General features: G+C 42.5%; 1 protein-coding gene across 8 annotated transcripts in view; it reads right to left on the bottom strand.

Annotated features, from left to right (window-relative positions):
* Positions 1–17,456, bottom strand: part of AGAP1 (ArfGAP with GTPase domain, ankyrin repeat and PH domain 1) — a 307,085-nt gene that overhangs the window by 22,449 nt on the left and 267,180 nt on the right. For 5 of the 8 annotated variants that reach the window (XM_075283916.1, XM_075283915.1, XM_075283917.1 and 2 more), the window contains 4 exons: positions 14,243–14,317; positions 7,263–7,417; positions 6,279–6,369; positions 4,467–4,689 (listed from right to left, as the gene is read on the bottom strand). In XM_075283916.1, coding sequence (XP_075140017.1) covers positions 4,467–4,689; positions 6,279–6,369; positions 7,263–7,417; positions 14,243–14,317 — 544 coding nt within the window. The remainder of the gene's footprint in view (positions 1–4,466; positions 4,690–6,278; positions 6,370–7,262; positions 7,418–14,242; positions 14,318–17,456) is intronic. The other 3 variants (XM_075283918.1, XM_075283913.1, XM_075283914.1) reach the window with 1 other exon arrangement.

Here is a 17,456-nt window from a genome sequence, read left to right as displayed (position 1 = left end):
AATTATAGGAGACAGGATGAACAAAATAATAATACTAATAAAAAAACACAACAAACCCAAGAGATGGAAATAAGTGAGGTAGCGATGAATGAACTCATCAGGTAAGAGATGTATGAGAAGTTGTGGGGGCCGGGAAGGAGTGCAGACATTCGGAGGGTAGAGAACAAGATACCACAATATGAGAGGAGTGATTGGTACCAGCAAACTGGCAGAGAAGAAAGTTAAACTGCCCTTGTTCTAATTGTTAAATTTGATGGTCCGTGGAGGGGGAAGGGGGGAACGCTCTGATTAAAAGCTCCCCACGAGCCCAGCAGCCTCTCACAGTCTGGGCAGCTGCAGTGTCAGAGCTGGGGAGCTTATTCATATCATTAAGCCCCAGAGAACTTAATTGAAAGAAGAGCCAGGCCTGGACCTTGACACGCAGGAGGTCAGAGTAATTGCTGCCGGACATATTTAACATTAAGATAATCAGCCTATTAATTACCCTTCGGATCATTAAATCAGCCAGTTGCAAAATGAAATTCCTGCCTCTATTACTCAGCTGAGAGACCACAGGGCCTCCACTCACCATCTATCAGTTTGAGGCTGAGCCAGCGCGGGCGAGAGGGGGGAGAGGAGAATGACAGTGCCAGGAGGAGAGAAAAGACAGGTAAGTGAGGAGGTGGCAGGAGGGGACCGAGGAAAAGACAAGGTGACGGCGGCAAGGAAAGCGGGGATAGGGGGCACCGTGACCGATTATGGGACACCGCATAAGAAGCATAACTTTCCTAAAAGACTGGCCTCTAACAACTCTCTGTTTTCAGAACTGAAACTTCCCATCGCTGTGCAAAGGGTTAAGTCCGCACCAAGACGAGAGCTGGCCCTTGGACCGGAGTGTGGAGATCACAGCCAGCCATGAGGTCCTGATTACAGCAAGTTAACGAGGTGAGGTGACCCTGGCTGGCAGAGACAGGAGCCAGGGTAAGTAAATAGGGGAGGGCAGGCGTGCAGAGGACTGAGGGGGGGCTGCCAGCTCTCCACTTAGCAGGATAATAAAGGAAATCATCCTTGATTATCAGTGCTAATTTGGACACTGCCGGTAGCTTGTTATGCGAGCTCTGAGTAGCATTTAATTAATTCAATTGCTTGTTAATGGGGGAAGTGACATGTGGGGAGCAGATGGGTCTATGGGTCAGTTTAGCAAGAGCATTGTCCTGTCACATACACCGCCTACATTTCTCTCCCCAAACATGAGCTATATATGTCTTGTATCCACAGCAACAGCCTTTAAAATGTCGCTGTATATTTATTCCCCACATGTCAAAATAGAGCGCACGCACATAAGCGTCTTATAACACGCCAAGGACAACGGAGCAGCAAATCTGCTCAAAACAAAAACACACTAAAACATCTCACTGGAATTTTCCATATAGTATCTTTGTGACTATATCGATCTCTATGTAGTTATACCACGATACGACTTACTATACTTCCATAGACTAAGTCCTAAGCAGGCTGAAGTCAGGGGTCGGTGCCAGTAGGTCAGAATTTTTGGCCCAATTGGACTGGGCTGTTATAAGAGACAAGAGCGGATGTGAACAGAACACGACCATCTGATCCCTATATATGTTCCCTGGGCCTGGGGTCAAGACAAGGGTCACTGACCAGGAGGCCGCAGTACAAGGGAGGCCGCAGCCTCACACACTATAACATCTTCTTTACTGTAAACTTAATACATCGGGCAACACTTACAGACTTGGCGAGCAGGGATTGGGGAGCTGACTATTGTAGTTTTTCGATACCTTTGGTCAGTAGTCACCAGAGAGACATCTAGAAATCTGAGAGTGGATAGCCTAGATCTGTGAGATTTGTTACCATTAGTTTCATATCAAGCATTAAGGGGCAATCAGATGGGTGAAAATAAAACTGCAGTGGGAAAAAAATTATGTTTTTTTTAAAATTATGATTCTACAAGTAAAACATGTTAGACGCCTGTATAAAAAAAAAAAAACACCCCAAGAGTTGCTTGTCCACATCTGCGGGTGTACATACGGTAATATAATACATAATGTTAGATTTTAGAAGGAATTGATATTAAAAAGTACATTGTATAATCAAATTTCGCTACTGCCACCTACTGGAAGTAAAATTTACAACTAACTTTTTAGGCATGAAAGAAACCATGGTGTGTGCGCGGTGTGGATTGGTACATACAACTAATAGCAGCTGGATTGTTAATTTCCTCGCAGCCAATGTACCCCGAGACCATTAACAACCAATCTGTAGGTACAATTGGCATATCCATATAGGATTACTATATATAATTGAGCTTTTTAGCCTCCTTCAAAAAAAAAAAAAAAAAATTTTCTAGCATAATTTTAAAATATAAGTAAAATTAAAACGTTTTAGAAATTGAAGCAAAGTTAGTGCCTTGTTGTTTTCTTACATAGTTTACTTCTGTGCTGTTATTTTCCAGACACTTTTGGAGTTCTGGAGCAAAGCAGTAAAAAAAGGAAATACCATAACTATAGCAAGTTGTGTATGAACAAAAAATACAGACCCCCAAACAGCACTGATAAATAAAATGCTATATATGTAGATGACTTCATATGTCACTAAAATGTCCCAAATAAGCAACATTTTAGGTCCTCCTTCCCTCCAGAAAAGCCATTTAAAGGAGTTTTCAAGGTTCCTGAACCATGTTCTGTACTTTCCGCTTATATCCCCTAGTCAGCTTTCTGATCACAAAAAAACAAAATTATAATCTTTTAAAACCAGTTTGGTGCAGGCACATGTATCTCAACTAGTCAAGGCGAGCGGGCGGGGGGCACTATAACTTGCTAGTCACGCAGTTTGGGCAATTATTTGGGCGCAATATCACGCCCACAAGGTATGATGGAAAAGTTTCCCCCGTGTCAGTGCTCCCCTTGCTTTCTGCCTAATTGTACCTGGATCTTGCAGAGGCGCAGTTACAGCCAGTTCTATCTTACCTGCTGCTGCTGTACCTGCTAAGTACTACATCTACCCCGCAGTATGTACAAAGTTGTCTGTACAAGTGCTCTGACTTTGGGAAGGGGTGCATGTGTAGAGACACACAATAATCCAGCTGGAGTTTGGACAGAGGCAGCCGTAACTTTTGGTACTGCAGAGCTGTATACAGCAGCTCCTATTATATTGTATAATGTTATATTGTTAATGTATATATGTTATAATGCTCATTTTAAGCAACCAAAACACTTTTGTTCTGTTCTTAATTCCCCTTTTATTGACAGGTAAGTACAAGCGCCCTTCACACATGCAGTTTTTCGTGTGTACTGTATTTAAATCCACGCTCCTGTTTTTCTTGGGTAAAAAAAAAGACAAAAAACCCCTGCATGTGTAAATCCAGCCTTATAGCGACTATTCTTTATGTGGTGGTAGATATTGCAGCGGGACATCTCCGTCTACTGAAATGATACACAGAACAACAATAGATAATCTGAATTACCTGCACTTGATCTTCCCCAGAACTGTTCTCAGCCTCAAAGGAAGCAAATTGAGTACCATAACCATCTGCTTATATTTCATGTATATGTATGTATATGTATTCAAAAGTAGGTTTCAAGAACTTGCTTTACTTTTGTTGAAGTGATGAGGGAAAAAAGCACCGCATAAACATTACACAATTGTAACTATTATGACACAATCCTGTTTACTGCATTGTGTGGATGGGAAAATGAAAAGCTCATTTAATGCAGATTTATATACACACACTGTTCTGCCATAGCCATGACACTTGCATGTAGCCAAATGTTCTGACCTATCAAAGCATGAACTCCACAAGACTTCTGAAGGCGTCCTATGGTCTCTGGCCAGACCTAGTTGAATATTCTTAAGATTTGTAAGTTGCAAGGTGAAGTTTCCAAGGTCCATTTCTGGCCACATGACTGAAAACAACACACCCTAGAGCAAGCTATGATGCACACTGTGATTTAACACATTTCTACCAGAAAATTAACCTTTTTAACTATCTTCAACAATAGATCTTCTATGGGATTGCACCACACAGGTTAGCCTTCATTCCCCAAGTGCATCCATCAGTCTTGGGCACTTCGATCCTGTTGTGGCTTCTCCAGTTGTCTTCCTTAGACCACTTTTGCTAGATACTAACCACTGCATACTGGGGGTAAGAGCTGCTATTCTAGAGCCAGTTTGAGTCATCGAATTTTCACAAATTGGCCCAGGTGGAAGTTACTCAGATCTTTGCGCCACTCTAAGAACTGACTATTAACTAGTTGCAGATTATATCCCCATTGTCTAAGATAATACTATTAACCTCACATTTTACTGGTACTGGCTTTAAGGGAATAGCTGATAAATATAACATAATGAAAAATCCAGATAGACGGATGTTAATAGTTAAGCATTCGTGATAATACCAGGAAAGTTCTATGAAATGAACTGGCCGCACTTCTCTCTCAGTACAGCACATTAGTAATGACACTGACCTGGGGCTCTCTGAACATGGCTTCACATGGCCTTGACTGCTTCCTTCCCACACACTGTTCGCTAGCTCATTTCCAATGGCAGACATGACTTTTATTAACTCAGGCGGCCAGTCGTCAAGGTCCAAAGATCGGACGCGGGAAAGATGAGTCCCCAGGTTGCGATGAATCCCAGAACATTCTATGCACATCAGAGCTCCGAGGTTCAGGCTGGCCCAGTCTGGATCTGTGAAGATGAGGATGAAGGAATACACATGACACATTCACACTATAACATACATGCAGTAAATGTTACAATCATAGCTGAAGCAGAAATCCCTCTATGAATATATCCTTCCTCTATCAATACACCCTAAATGTTTTATGTATATCGCATATGTTGCAGGTGTACAATTGTACTTTTTTTTCCATCTGTATCTCATTTTAGGTGACATTATTATGACACATATCAAAAAGCTCATGTGCGTTGGCTTAGAGGTTTCAGACGTAAACATGGAGCATTGATTGACAATGCTCAGATTTCCCCTGAAGTAGATCAATGTTATCAGATAAAACAAGCTGTAATATAGAGGATGCCTTGTGGGGTCCATTCAACCACAGGCTCATGGGTGACGTCTAGCTGTGCCCTGTAGGTTTGTGTCCTTGTTGCCACCATACAGTGATATGTTTGGTATTTCTTACACTTTGATGAGACAGTGGCCCATTACATACAGGCTTGTAGAGGGAGTTACAATATGGGGTTCAGACCTGAAAGCTGGCTTACCCTTTATGGGGTTTGAGACTTTAATATTAGTTTTACAAATGCTTTGGAAATACCACAATAAGGCATTTCTAATATATATTTAGTGCCTAGATGTTTCCTGCTGTGCAGCGCCTCTCCTTTATTACATTGTTCCCTGTTGCAAATGCCCAAAATGGTCCTGATGCAGAAGCGTGTGACCAGACCTGAGCATTGGTGGCCTCCACTGAATAACATGTGCTAGTCTGCTATGTAAAGCACAGGGCTATCCAAAGGCCTATACATGTCTTTGATCACATGCCCATCCAGCAGTGGCCATGTTGAGACCAAACTGCACTGAAGACCGGGGGGCGCTGTAACAAAGGGGAGGCGATACACAGCACAGAATATTGGGACAAACTACAAGACAGATATATTAGTAAAGTGGCATAGAGTGATTTCTAAAATTCTCAGTATTTATGGCTTTAACCATAGAAAATGCCATAAATATCTGACATATAAAGGTCTTACCTACAGGACTGAAAAGGGGAACATCTTTTTTCCTGAAAGTAACTGGAGTCAAACATGCACACGTCTCTCCATTGACTTATACGAGGTTACACATAGAAGAGCAGACAGCTTGAACTATTTCTAGAACCCTTGCACAAGTAAATAGACACGTGCAAACTGCTTTAGAGCTGTGTTCACATCTGCAATGTTCACAGTTACATATTCTGTTAAAAAAACTGGACAAAATACTGCAGCATGCTGCATTATCCTGTCCGGTACAAGACTGGACACCATGATGGAAACCTGACTAACATGGTGCCGTTATGGTGGAGTTGGTGCCAATCATGAGAGTGAACCTGCTGCTATAGGAACAGAACAATGGAATAATAAACGTAGATGTAGGGACCAAAAATGAAACTTGACTTCCACAGTCTATGGATAAGCAGAAAAGTAAGGTTCGTGTTGCTGATGACTGCGTACTGGGAGAATGTGAGAGGTTAAAGAGCCCCATTTACCGTATATCTAGTGGATACTGTAGCAGAACAGAAAGGTAGTTCATCTTGGTGTCTCTGGAGATATATACTTACTTTGTGCATCACAATCCACACAATGCGAGTTTCCTGGTAGGTTGCGAATCGACTGTAGAGCTAAAGCCTCATTTTGGCTGGTGAGACGGGACTGAAAGAGCGAATAAGAAAAAGGGTCAGACTACAGAGCAAAGGTATTCAGCACAGGCAACCTCTACTGATCATAAGCAACTATAGTGATGGCACAAAAAACATTACGGCCACTTCAAAGTTAAGAAACCTACCAAAATTTACAATTCAAAAATGATCCCACCAATACTGCAGGTTCCCATTATTATTACATAATAAGTATCAGGTTGGTCGGGCATCAGTCGGTTGTTCTTGCTGATGGAAGCCGTATACAATGTATATAGTTAGAAGAAGCTCTGCTCCAAATCAAGTAAATGGGAGTAGAACTGCAAGTATCCAGCGTCACCACTACAGTATACAGCTCTCCACCTGCTGTATACAGCGTCCTGCTCTCTGTAGTCAGGTTTCGGGGAAATGTATCTCTGCTTCCATTCAATTGCTTTCCGCCATATATCTTGTGTATGGCTTCTGGCAGCTGAAGCAGGTGCGGGGTTCGGGTGTCGGACTTCAACTCATATGATATGGATGACCTACACTGTGGATAGGTCCCCAGTGTCCATTTTGTCTGGGTATCAGACAACCCCCTTTAACAGGGTGTTCCTGTGTCCAACAATTACCACTATTCACAGAGTGTCCGAGGTCCCATGTCATGCTGTTTAAATGGAGTGGCGGCCATGCATGTCACCTCAATGGGATTGTTTCAGCTAGTGAGTACAGCACGCAAAGGGAGGGACATGGGACCCCTGCAGTGACCGGTGGGGGTCTTAGTGGTGGGATTCCCACATATCAGACACTAATCTCCTAGGTAATAGCTGCTCTATGGGACAACCCTAATGAATGCACTAAGTATATCTCTATCCAATAATATTTGTGGCTGTTTTCCTTTAAGTCCATACCAGGGCAATGGCTACTCACCTTATTCTTGCTACTTTCACATGACTGTAGACTGGCAAGGATTTGGCTCTCTATGGCCTGTACCCAGGCATCCCTTTCTTCATAACTTGTAGCTTCAAAATGCCAACTTTGGCCAGTGAGAGACACAATGATGAACTCAAAGTTTTCCTCTTGTTCTGAAACAAAAGAATGGGAATATTATAGGCCGAAGCTTCGTACTAACCATAGTCCAGGCTGGGAACGCACTGAAGAGCTGACACTCATTCAGCAGTCTTACCGTTGTAGGTTTGTAAAAAAATAGATAACTTACATTTTTGTAAATAGATATATGTTTTGCTTGTTTTGCATAATTCAAGATTTAGAGACTATGATTGATAATACAGCATATAAAACATGGACATCTGATGAAATTTTTATAACCAGAAACAACATGAGAAGTCGGCAGAATGTAGCATCTGTATTATCTACTGTATTGTGCGGTACACACAGCACATACATGACCTCTAGGGCCCAGCCATGAACCTAGAATAGGATTCTACTTATCTAGCTGCAGGACAGTATCAGTATGACGGGCTGAATACCAATGGTAGGGGATGGAAGGATTGGGAAGTCAGATATTTTTTTTTTGTAGATTGTGAGCCCCATTTTTAGGACTGACAATGTACATTTTTTTCCTATCAGTATGTCTTTGTAATATGGAAGGAAATCCACACAAGCACGGGGAGAACATACAGATGTTGTTCCTGGCAGGATTCGAACCCTGGACTCCATCACTGCAAGGTTGCAGTGCTGACCACTAAGCCACCGAGTTTCCCCGGGCAGTCAGATTTCAACAAGCTTGTCTCGGCCCAGTGTGCAGGTGTATAGGGAGGAATAGATCATCGATATCAGATTGGGGGTCTGGTGCCAGGAACCCCAACTGATCAGCTGAATGGAACAGGGAGAAGACAGTGCTGTTCTCTGTGTGGTGGCCAAACCAAGTACTGCAGATGGACTGCTATTCATTTGGGTGGGAGCTAAGCTGTATGTATTCAGGTAAGACCCTACGACCCTAGGTTATAAATAATTTAACCCCTTTAATGCAATTTCCTTTTTTAGGCCCATCTTTAACACTTAAAGGGTTTATGCAGGAATAAAAAAACCATGGCTGCTTTCTTCTCAGCATTGGCCACATAGCCATGTTGAAGCTCAGCCCCACTCATTTCAACAGGACTGAGCTGTAGCATGGGGACCAAGGACATGATGTCACTTCCTGAGAAAAAGAAAGCAGCCATATTTTATAATCTTGAAAAACCCTTCAAAATAGAAGAGTGAAAAAACCCAAAGACTCATTTATTCTGATGGCCAGAAGGAGTATTAGGAATCTGAGCATTTCCTGCTAAGACGGGGAGTCATGGATTTATCAGATCTCTCCCCCCGAGATAAGACTGCAATGATATAACAAGTATCTAGAATACAACTTGTCATATTCTTATAATGTACAGTGCAGCAAGTGCAGTACATTACCGAATACATAGACATCATAACAATATCTCCGTCAATACAGAATAATGGAACAGGCAATAAGCACAAGCACATGTATAGGAACATCTATCAAGAAAACATCCCAGGAAATGAGGTTATGTGCTGTCCACCAACATGTCACATACGTAGAGCTTACTGAAGTGTATTCACGCACAGGAACAAGTAATTCACAGATCAGTATCAGACGCTCGCACACGGTACTTAAGAAAAAAAGAGACCTCACTATAAATACAAGGACCCATATATTTAGCAGTGCCCTAAAAACTAAAGCAGAAAAGCCATGTCAGCCTGGCGTGCCCACCTCTGCCAGCGCTGTGTGGTGTTACCCATTAATGTCACCGATAAAGAAGGGGGGGTGCGGGAAATCAAACAAATCGCTTGAATGACGTTTCAATGGCAACAAATAGATTGTAAACCTTGGCAGATCCGTTTCTGCATCTTCCTGAAGTAAGTGGATGGTATGGAAACTCTAGTGGGCTCACTTGGAAAGTTCTTTATTACCTCTTCATGTCAATAGGAAGGAAAATACATACATGGCCATATTTTACCCGAGCAAACGGGACCCATATTGGGCTCAGAGCAGGTCCCGGCTATCAGATCCCACAGGTCAACACTTTGTCATATTAATAAGTCTATAGAATACAAATTATAGGGAGAAGAGACAGAACTGATGGAACGCCCCAGCTCCGCATAATGTCATATAGACAGACACAATTGGGGTGATTTATTCAGACATTTCATAGACCAATCTTAATCTAAAATGCAATATATAATGCACCAAATGTAGTAAATGGTGCACGCCTCCTCTCCAAAAAAAATTGGTGCATCATTAAGGCTTTTCACTTGAGCTGTATCTGTGCCAATATATGACATGGTAAAGAATAGTAACTCAGGGTCTGTGGCCGGCCCAGTCCCTCTCCCCAAAACTGCACCAATTTTTCTAATCATGCCATAAAAACTGGAAAATCAATATGGTTTGTGCCACAATGTGCGACTTTTTCGATATCGTATGAATTATGATAGCAGGCACAGGATTGTTTTTTACAAGTTTCTCTATGGACTATGCATAGGTATAGATAAATTCGGGTCACCTGAATAGAGCAGCGTTTTCCCCTTGTGAATTTATGGCTCAGCTGCAGATATTGCTATTTTTGCCAATTTACAAATGACCTCTTTGGAGCAATGAGGGTGTAGTTATTGCTTCAAAAAGTTAAGCCTCCCCCTGTTCTGTGCCGCCATCCACCTCTCCCTCCTACCTCTGAGCGACATGGTCAGGTAACCTACCGTATACCTAACCTTACCAGGCCCCGTGATCTGCTGTGCTCAGTGCTGATCATATTCTCGGCGCATGCGCAGTACATGTGGCTTGGGCTAGAAGGCACCACAGCAGTACTAATGCACCTAACTGGGGCCCACAAGGCCTATGTAAGTTAGTGTGGTATAAATGATGGGTATACAGAGGAGAAATAGCTGTAAATATAATTCATTCTTGCACTGAATTACTATGTAGAAGTACCTGGATGTCGGCCGTGCTTCTATTCTTACTAGATACCAGGTCGGGCCAGGTTACTTCTGCTTAGCATTCGCTCTGTTTCCAGCCACCTCCCCGTATTCCCTATAGGATTTTGGATAATAAATGTTGCAGGTTAACCATGAAGCCCCCACCATTGCTCCAGCAGGAATCACGTGGGATTTGTAGTCTAATTAAAAGACGGATCTCGTGTGTTACATTATTACACAAGGCTATGGCTCCTGTATCTACTGCCTAGCATTCACTGTTAGGCAGGTCTGACCAATAAAGAAAGCAGCCTGCAGGGATACACATAGTATGTCACCAGTTCACATCCAGCCATTCCTGCATCCAGCATATGAAGAGTTAAGCCATAGGGAGGCTGAACTGGAAATCTTAAATAAATAAAAATCCAATCTTTTATTAACCAAAAGGCGGCATGACGCGTCCCCCAACCGGGATCCAGCAAGTCAATTTGTGACCCCTGACCTCTCTGACCTTTAACAAAACGGCAGCCTGCGCATGCAAATGGCGTCCGCCATAAGAGCAGCGGGGGAGAGACGGGGGGAGGGCATCAAGGCTCGGGAACGAGAGAAAGACGCGGGAGAGTGGAGAAGGGAGAGGGGGGAAAAAAACAAAAAACAAATTAAAAAGCTGTTACTTAAATGTCACAGAACACAATTGTTTTTGGCTACAGATCATTACACCTGATACGAACACATTACACAGACACACACAACCACAGACACTCTATGCGAGTGTGTATGTAATATATATTACTGCGTGTATAAATAATCCCGCTATATACCTAGAAACGCTAATACATATGATTATATATACTTATATATAGCACCGCTGTGTGAGCTGAGAAAGGCGACATCTATACAGGTCAGCCTATGTAACCCTCTATATAAATATACCTATATACACACCCTATATGTAGTGTCATACAAACATACATGCTATGTCACACACACCATACATACATAGGACTTTTCTATCATGACAGCTGTAAAGATGCTTGATGCTGTAGGTAACCTTGTCATCTTCTCTTTTATCACACCATCTCATTGTCCCTTTTGTTATCATTTTCTGTCATTTTAGGGGTCAATAGGTTCCCTGTGGTCTCTTCAATAAGGTTACTGACAAGAAGTCCACGAGACATAGGAAAAATGCCATCTCCAATGTCATAGCTTTTGCAAAAGATTTCAGCATCTGGATTATGGTGCTTTTTTTCGCGGACGTGGAAACGAAGTTCCTCGTTTCATTATTTGGTCTTTTTAATAATTAAATCTAAAGAGCGTCCATTAACTCCTATGAGAGCGGTGTAACAGCGTGTACTGTACAAGGGGCGGTGAGGAGTCGCTGCGACGCTCCCTATCAGGGTTAAAACAGGGCTTAATATGGAGCGATATCTCTGTAGTGTGCTAATGATCTGTGTATAATGGCGCATAGCTTCACAATGCATTAACTGTTGCTATTATTCTTGGCTTCAGACATGTATAAATCGCCACAGAAGACGACTAAAAGTTCCAACGCCATCTGAACAGAGACCACAGACCGACCCTATAAGGACTGCGTCGTCCATATTCTTTTAACTCGTCACCCAGAAGACTTAAAAATACCCCATTTCTTTTTGGATAACAAGGATTCATTAAAGGGGTTTTCCACCCCCAAATTGACTTTTCATACTCATGATCTATTCACGTAGACCGCATACTAAATCGATATGAAAATTCAATTTGGGGCCAGAAAACCCAATTGAACACTTTACTCGGATAAAGGAGGGTTGTCCCCTCTTCTCTCCTTGATAAGTACTTGAATTGCACATGAAATAATTTTGAACTTTGTGTTGTTTTGTTCCTCTGTTACTCCTACTAGAAATGTAGGAAAAATTTGACAACAGGTTGTCATGAGGGGTACGTTCCTGTACACCCTGACAGTGAAGGGGCACATCCTTTAGACAAGAAGAATTTCTAGGAGGAATAACAGAGGGACTGCATAATACACGATTTATTTCACAGGGAATACTAATAATTATTCAAAGCAGACATGTCAAGAATATCGGCAGGTTCTCCTTCAGAGTTTGTGCTAGTTGTCCCTGTGACAGCCTGGTACATGGACAAGCAAAAATTATGGTCACGTATTATGTCATTTTCTAGGGGTCAGTAACAAGAAAATGCAGACCACCTTGCCAAGTAGGGATTGTAGGGTGATAGGTTGGACTTGATGGACTGATGTCTTCATCCAACCTCATCTACTATGGAAGTAAGCCATGTAGGCTGAGGCTCCATGTTGCGGAAAAGCAGCTTTTTTGTTGCATATTTTTTTTTCTAAGCAAAAGCCAGATATGGCACGGCACACAATCCACCTCAGCTCCAGCTATATCATGTGGAGGAACAGGGGGCTCACAACCTCTATTCTAGTGGTTACCATCAATCAGACATTGTCCTTTGGAGAACTGATAAAGGTCCACTGTGGGTCAACTCTTATCTACATTGACACTAATGCAGAACTTAAATGGTCACAAGTTTTTCAGACAACCTATTCTCATTTAATAGACCATGTGATTCTGGACCAAAATGTCATGCACTCTGTGTTAAAAAGTTGCTGCTTTCTGCCTTAAAAACCTCTATGAAGTTTCTTCCAGCGGCGCAGCTGTAGAGGAAGGAGCGGTAGGGTGGCATCAGTGGCTCAAAGGCCTCTCTACAAAACCGGTATTATAAATAACACATGGTAAGCTGGGGCCCCTGCCTATTTTGCTGTTCACTACCTGTTATCAGAGAAGGTCCATCTTTAGAAACCAACACGCTCAAGAAAGAACACAGGCAGTGGAGGTGGAAAGGCAGATCTTCCTTCAAAGTTTCTGCATGTTTCCACACTGCGCAGAGAGGAGTCTGTAGCTTCTGACGGCTCACAGTTAGTGCAAAGAGAGTCCTAAGTACTTCTGACTAGCTGCTTGTATTATTATTGATGGCATATTACTCATAGATAGCAAACAGCTTTCCTTATTGCGCTCAGATTTCTCTTATTCTGTGCACAGATCTTTTTAGCTACATCATAACCTGGATTTGCAGTCCAGTGTCCCTGAAATTCCTATAAGGTGCTCACTTTGATTTTTATCTGCTGTGTGTGAGTTACTCCTGGCAGAATTACATGTAAATAAACCAGTATTAGTAGTGATAATGGATAGGGGAGGGGGTCAGTCAGCTCTGCATTGTACACGCCAGAGAGAAAGTCTAAATGTTCTGCAGCCATAGTGCGGCTATTAGCGACAGAAAACATAATAGTAATATATGAAGGCTTATACAGCCAGAGAACAGATTGCCCAGCAAGACCCAGCAGATATTTCAGATATTTTGAAACAGCTTAAAACAGAAATAGGTCCAGGCAGTGAGCAAAAAGCAGATTTCTGGGTATGCGCCATTCTCAACCTGGAAGAATAAAACCCTCTTTGCACAGATAAATATATATCATTTGGATAAACCTTGATAACTGAAGACCAAAGACAAAATACTCAGTGAAACATGCACAGCACATTACTCCATTCACTGACAGAATGGCCAAACGTACATTAAGGCATGAAGAAGCCCTATGCACGTTTTCTTATATATACTGCACAACCAACAATGAACGCGCTGCTCGAAACCATGATTTCTGTTTAATGCGCTTTCAAGCCAAATGCAAAATTTGACAACGATTACAGAAAGGTCACATGTACATGGGCATGAATAGGCTATGGCTAGCTACATATGGGCGGTCTATCTCTAAATGGCATACTGTTCTTCACTGGGTATGATGCGGCACATAATTTCCTGGAAATGAGATGAGAGCAGCAGAGGAACAAGGACAAAACCACTGACAGAAGAAGAAGCAGTGCCATCAATGGGGAAGACATGCAAATAAAGTAGGGGAGCACATGCAGAGAGCAGGGTCAGAGGGGGCCTCAGTGTGGGGCACGTGTTACCTTCTGTGTTGGCGTTGCCGCTGTAAACATTTCGCAGGCTGCCAACACGATTTAGTTTCCATGCTTTGCGTTTAGCTGCATCCAGAGAGCAAAAGGTAAGGAGAAAACGGAGAAAAAGAAAATAAATGGGGAAAAGAGAAAGGAGAGAAGGACAGAAAGACAGAGGGGGCCTTAAGGTTTGAAAGGCGTATCATAAGGATTTCTGTTATAAACACTGGTTAAATCTCAGCAACCTTATATATGAATAGAAAGTTAGTGATTATTGCCCTGTACACATCACACAACATACCCATGTGGTGGCATGGGCGCGCCTCTTGTGCCCTACTGCTCCAAGTGCAGATATACACACTACTCCTGGTGCCCAGAAGCCATACACATACTGGGTTGTCCTCTAGGTGATAGACAGAGGTGTTCTTTTCTAACTAAAATACCATGAATACATTGGAAAAGCAAGCACTACAGGAGATAATAACTTGAGATCTTGTGGTTTGCTTTTTTTGTGAAGGTCCATTAAAGGGAAATTTCCTTGTAAAGGGATAACTTGCAGCTCATGGAGGTCTGACAACTCAGGAGAACAGAGGAGATTCATTCTTTATACTGAATGGAGCGGTGGTCCGTCTGGTGCATGCAATGTTCCATTTACTTAGATGAAATCCATCACACAGCTATTGGCATTCCCATTGAAATAAAAGGAGAGCTGCATGCGCCAACCAAACTATCTCTCCATTCAGAATAGTAGACTAAATTCTCGGGGATTGGTAGGGGTCTTAGCAATCAGACCCCACCGATGTGCAGGTTATATTCTGTCTTATAGAGAGGGGAACACCTCTTAGGATAGAAATACTCCTTTAAGGCAGAGGTGTGATCCGTGACTACCTGTAGGACAAGTAGTCTGAGAAACACCTCCTCTCATAATACAGTAGATTCAGTTTTTTGTCCCAGTCGCCTGCAGCTCCACCTCTTCTGTCTGTAGAGTATAAGCACAAGTCTAACCCCAGGACATCAGTTCATGGAGAGCGCTTCCATCACATCGCTATATAATACAGACTACTAAACCAACAGTGAGTAAAAGGGGAACGCACCCTCGTATGGGGAAGTCTAGAGGGTTACTTTAAGGCAGGTCATAATACATGAAGCGCCCCCTACAGATTTGCACTCTATTTAGAATGGAATAGAGCTGCACATACTGCTTTATCAGACTGATATATAAACCATATATACTATGTGTATGGAAAACCCAACAATTTTCCTCTATTCATAGTACAGTTATACAAGACAGATGTAGTTCCTTGCACACCAAGTAATCCATCCAGCACAAAAGTAAAAAAAATATATAAATTTGATGCTCATTGTCTTACACAGACTGAGCAATATTGGCTATATACTTTGTGCATTATATAACAAGTGGTACATACAGTATATACACTGAACACTGGCTCATCTTACAAGTGGAGCATCTTATACTGTAGAAGTTTCATCTACACCTACATTATACAATACGCTGCAATCTGCAAGGGCTCCATATCATTGGACTCCATTGTAATAACAATATAATAAATACTACTGGCAGACGGCCTTGTCTTTGTTGGAAATTGTCACATGTATTGTCATATAACAGAAAGACGTGAAGAGCTGACATGTAACACAAACCCAGTACTTAGAATGATATACTTTCATTGTAATGAAAAAAAAAAATACATGGGGGAAAAAAGGGAAAGTGAAAACTGTCGGAGAAATAAAGTAAGAAACGGTGAGATAGCAACTGGAGCAATAGATAAGGAAGAGCGACTTAGGGGCAGGAAAACATGGAGCGGAAACATATCGAAATGAAAATGAGTGAGAACAGAATGTATTGGGAAAAATATAGGACTGAACGTACATATCCTTTAAGATGATGTCAAGAAGGGAGAGATGGGTACAAAGCACTCTAAGGCCGCCTGTACATATGGCAGACGGCTATATATCCAGGTACTCCATACAAGTGCATGCTCAATGGGAACAAGGGTGTAAACCACAGCCAGACACCTCTGGAGGCATCTTATTTCCCCAAGAGCAAAACGATTGGGCTTGTATCTTCCTCAACATCTCTCATCGGGGAAGTTGGCTGGATCCCATATACACAGTCCAGTCATATTAATGTGACCACAGCCTACTTTTGATGTCAACAATAACCGATCGCAGAAGGCACGTGTCATCAGCCATCTGGGTGCACTCATCATTGTGGATCGCACGATGGATCTACACAAGTATGCATCTATCCTTACGGACCATGTTCACCCCTACATGCGAATTGTTTTTCCTCAGGATGATGGCATCTACCAGCAGGACAATGCGATGTGTCATAAAGCTCGCAGTGTAGGTGTGTGGTTGGAGGAGCACCAGGATGAGTTTACCGCACTCCCTTGGCCAGCAAATTCCCCGGACTTGAACCGAATTGAGAATCCGTGGGACCACCTCGATCGGGTTGTTCACGCCATGGATATTCAACGGCGCAACCTAGCGCAGCTGGCCACGGCACTGGAGTCGACATGGCCGAACATCCTATTGAACATCATCACAACATCCCCTCTCTTCCTGCACGTCTCGCAGCGGTCCGCTCTGCCAAAGGGGGTTATTCTGGATTTTGACAGGTGGTCACATTAATGTGTCTGGACTGTGTATATTAGATGGGATCAGCAGCTTGGCTGAAATACAACTAATGTATAGGGCCAGCTTAAGTATAAGATTAAGAACCAAAAGGTCCCCCTCAAAAGAAAAATTACTGAAACTACAAAAAGGGGGACAAAAAAACCTGTGGACTCCAAATGAGCGCTAGTAAGAAATAGAAAAAAAAATACTGAAGGTGATAAGAGAAATGCACGATGGATGGGGAAGATGGGGAAAAAACAGGGGCTAAGGAGGAGGCAAAAAAATGAAGGAAGATAGAGGGAAGCTGTATTTAGGGTTTGTAAAGAAAGAGAACAGACACTTGAAGGTTGAGAAGAAAGGGAAGTGGCATACAAGGGCATTTAAGACAGAAGTGACAGAAGAGGTGAAGACTACGCATCTTACAACAGAGCTAATAGGAGATGGTCATTTTTGCATCCACTGTATGGGCCCTGTTGAAAACTGCAAACAATTGATGCTATAAAAGACGGCAAAACATATAGACCAGGAGAGTGTCCAGATGAAGACGAGTGGTAATTCTTGCCTTTGGCACAGCACACCTTACAAA

The sequence above is a fragment of the Leptodactylus fuscus genome, chromosome 8 (genome assembly GCF_031893055.1).
Source record: "Leptodactylus fuscus isolate aLepFus1 chromosome 8, aLepFus1.hap2, whole genome shotgun sequence".
Taxonomy (NCBI): Eukaryota; Metazoa; Chordata; class Amphibia; order Anura; family Leptodactylidae; genus Leptodactylus; species Leptodactylus fuscus.
The sequence above is the reverse complement of the archived record's forward strand: the minus strand, read 5'-3'. Positions and strand labels throughout refer to the sequence as shown.